The sequence below is a fragment of the Calliphora vicina genome, chromosome 1 (assembly GCF_958450345.1).
Source record: "Calliphora vicina chromosome 1, idCalVici1.1, whole genome shotgun sequence".
Taxonomy (NCBI): Eukaryota; Metazoa; Arthropoda; class Insecta; order Diptera; family Calliphoridae; genus Calliphora; species Calliphora vicina.
In genome coordinates, this window is record NC_088780.1 from 117,035,591 (window position 1) to 117,038,357 (window position 2,767).

At 33.3% G+C, this 2,767-nt stretch overlaps 1 protein-coding gene across 1 annotated transcript; it reads right to left on the reverse strand.

Moving 5' to 3' along the window:
• Nucleotides 1-1,041: 1,041 nt before the first annotated feature.
• Nucleotides 1,042-2,520, reverse strand: LOC135952359 (thioredoxin reductase 1, mitochondrial-like). The gene has a single exon (XM_065502259.1). It carries the CDS (start codon nucleotides 2,518-2,520, stop codon nucleotides 1,042-1,044), a length of 1,479 nt encoding a protein of 492 aa, XP_065358331.1.
• Nucleotides 2,521-2,767: the final 247 nt, after the last annotated feature.

A 2,767-nucleotide genomic window follows, 5' to 3' on the forward strand; every position in this document is an offset into this window, starting at 1 on the left:
GTAAATATTACCATAACAATAAAAAGTTTTTTTTTAGTAAGAATTGTGCTAAATTTCCCAATTATTGATAAATTCACTGACATTTATTGTTGTGGGATATGCTAGTTCCTTTGTCCCCTTTTACAATGCAAAAATTGAAAGGCAGACATTTTTCTCATTCTCTTTTGAACTAACCTAAATCTGTGTAATACACACTGTACCTCGTCAACCCTTTTCCCAAAAGGCTTTAGAAAAACTAAAGATATTATACAAATCAAACTATAGAGTCAATGAGAATTACAGACACTCATGCTTTATTTGTAAAAATATCAAAGCTTAAACAAAACATCAACAATAAACAGTGAGTTTATCTTTTCTTACATTTTGTTTTTTATTTATGTATTTACATATATTATTGAAATATTTAAAACATTGAAAATATTGTTAAGCGTTCTGAGCATAATTATTTTTTATACAAGACTTTTAAAAACAACAAGTTGACAACACCGTTAGTAAATGTCACGTAGAAACGTAAAGAAATTATGTTTTTAACAGGTTCAGACGTTACAGTTAAGTTACATTTTGTCACTATAACTGCTTTAACTACTTTACACATAATAGAAAGGATCAGCTGTTCCGTTCCGTTAAGGTTACATTACATTACAGTCGGCTAATCCACCCTTTAAAAAGCATTTATTTTGAAAAAAAAGTTTTTGATTTTGCAAAAAATATCAAAAGAAATATTTTGAAAAAATAGAATAGAAATACATACACAATTTGGGTAAAATTTTGCTAAGAACAACAGAACATAGATGATATAAAACACCTGTATGGCCAAAATGTCAACTTTTGACGCTCCCTATATCAGAGAGTTCTTGACCGATCTGAAGACATCGGTGTCAATTGTTAATTTTTCCCTGAAGATTCTACACAATGGAGTATTGAAATATCGGAAATAAATAACAAATTAATACCATTGTAAATCTGACCACAAGCTCGATAAATTATAATTAAAATTAACAAAATTCATAAATTTTGTTTATTACACCGAAAATACATAATTCAAACAAAATTTACTAACGAAGAAGGATCTAAGCCAGAACGTTTAGTTATATACGTGCGTGTTATCTCCTGGGCATTGGTAATATTTACACCCACCGTATTAAACAAAGTCTCTATATTTAAGCCACAATTCAGAGCCACTGAATAACCTTGAATAACATTGCCAGCATTTGGTCCTACGAAATGTATGCCCAAAATCCTTTGTTCATCCTCACGTTGGGCAATTACTTTAATATAGCAGTATTCAACAATCTTTTCGGGTAATGAGTACTCCAAAGGATTGTAATAGCTGTGATAAACTTCAATATTTTGCTCACCATACTCTCGTATAGCTGCTTCTTCTGACTTGCCAACAAATGCATATTCCAAGGGAGTAAACAAAGCAGAGGCCACATTTTCGTAGTTAAGTTTTTGTTTACTGTGGGAAAATAGCCTTTGTGCCAAGAGACGACCAGCCATTATAGCCACCGGAGTCAACTGAGGACGCCCTTTGGTAATATCTCCCACTGCATAGATATTTTCAACATTTGTACATTCTTCATCATTTACCACTATCAACTTATCGTCTACTTTCAAATTGATGACCTCAATATTAAGCTCTTTTAAATCACCCTTGCGACCAGTTGCCCAAATGACAGTATCAAACACTTCGGTTTGCTCACTGGAAAATTTCACATTCATATATTTAACCAATAGACGGCCATTTTCAAGTTGTTCCACAGATAGGGGCTTATAAGGTATCAACAATTGTATACCCCTTTCTTTCAATGATTCAGCTATAATATTGGCCATTTGTTGATCAAAATTTCTTAGAACTTTTTCTCTCACCATAATGGTTACATCAAAACCAAATAAACGCAAAAATCCAGCACATTCCATGCTTATATAACCAGCTCCCACAATTAAAGTTTTACCGGGTGCTTTAGGCCAGCTAAACAAATCATCACTGGTAATTCCATACTCTCGAGCACCCGGTATATTTGGATACATAGGTCGTAAACCAATTGCTATAACAATATAGCGGCCCGAATGTTGTACTTCTGAATCATCCTTCATTTTCACTCTGACTGTATGATCGTCTATAAATGATGCCGCTCCATTGATATATTTAATATTTTTGGTACGCAATTCAACTCTGATCACCCAGTTTGTAGATTTTATTTGATTTTGTATTTCCGTTATTATATTGGTCCAATTTATTGTGATATTTTCTTCGTTTGGTATTTTCCAGCCATACTTAGTGGCATCATGTATGGCTTCACCTAGTAGAGCTGCCTCGTGCATTAACTTTTTAGGTATACATCCCACGTTGACACATGTACCGCCAATACCCCAGCTGCTGCTTCTGGGTGTAGGTTTCACATAATCGATACACAGCACTTTGGCTCCCAATTCATTAGCTTCCTTGGCACACGCTAAACCGGCAGATCCTCCACCAATAACTATTACATCGTAGTCGAATTGTGCAACAATTGACATTTTTAACAATTTATTGTTTTTTTTAAGTATTTACATATTTAAATTATTTATGGCTTCCCAGCAAAAATTCAATGGAAATTCGATAAGTCACAAAATCTAGTATGTACTTAACAATAAAATAAATACCCCTATGAGATTTTGGTACTTTACTAAATATTGTTTACAAGTCAAATAGTGCGTATTGGTTGGAAGTCCCCTACATTTATCCAGCTAATTGGAACATAGTTAGGTTATGTTACACGAGTTA

Coding starts and splice junctions, on each gene's coding strand:
- LOC135952359 (XM_065502259.1), bottom strand. CDS start 2,520: ATGTCAATTGTTGCACAATTCGACTACGATGTAATAGTTATTGGTGGA.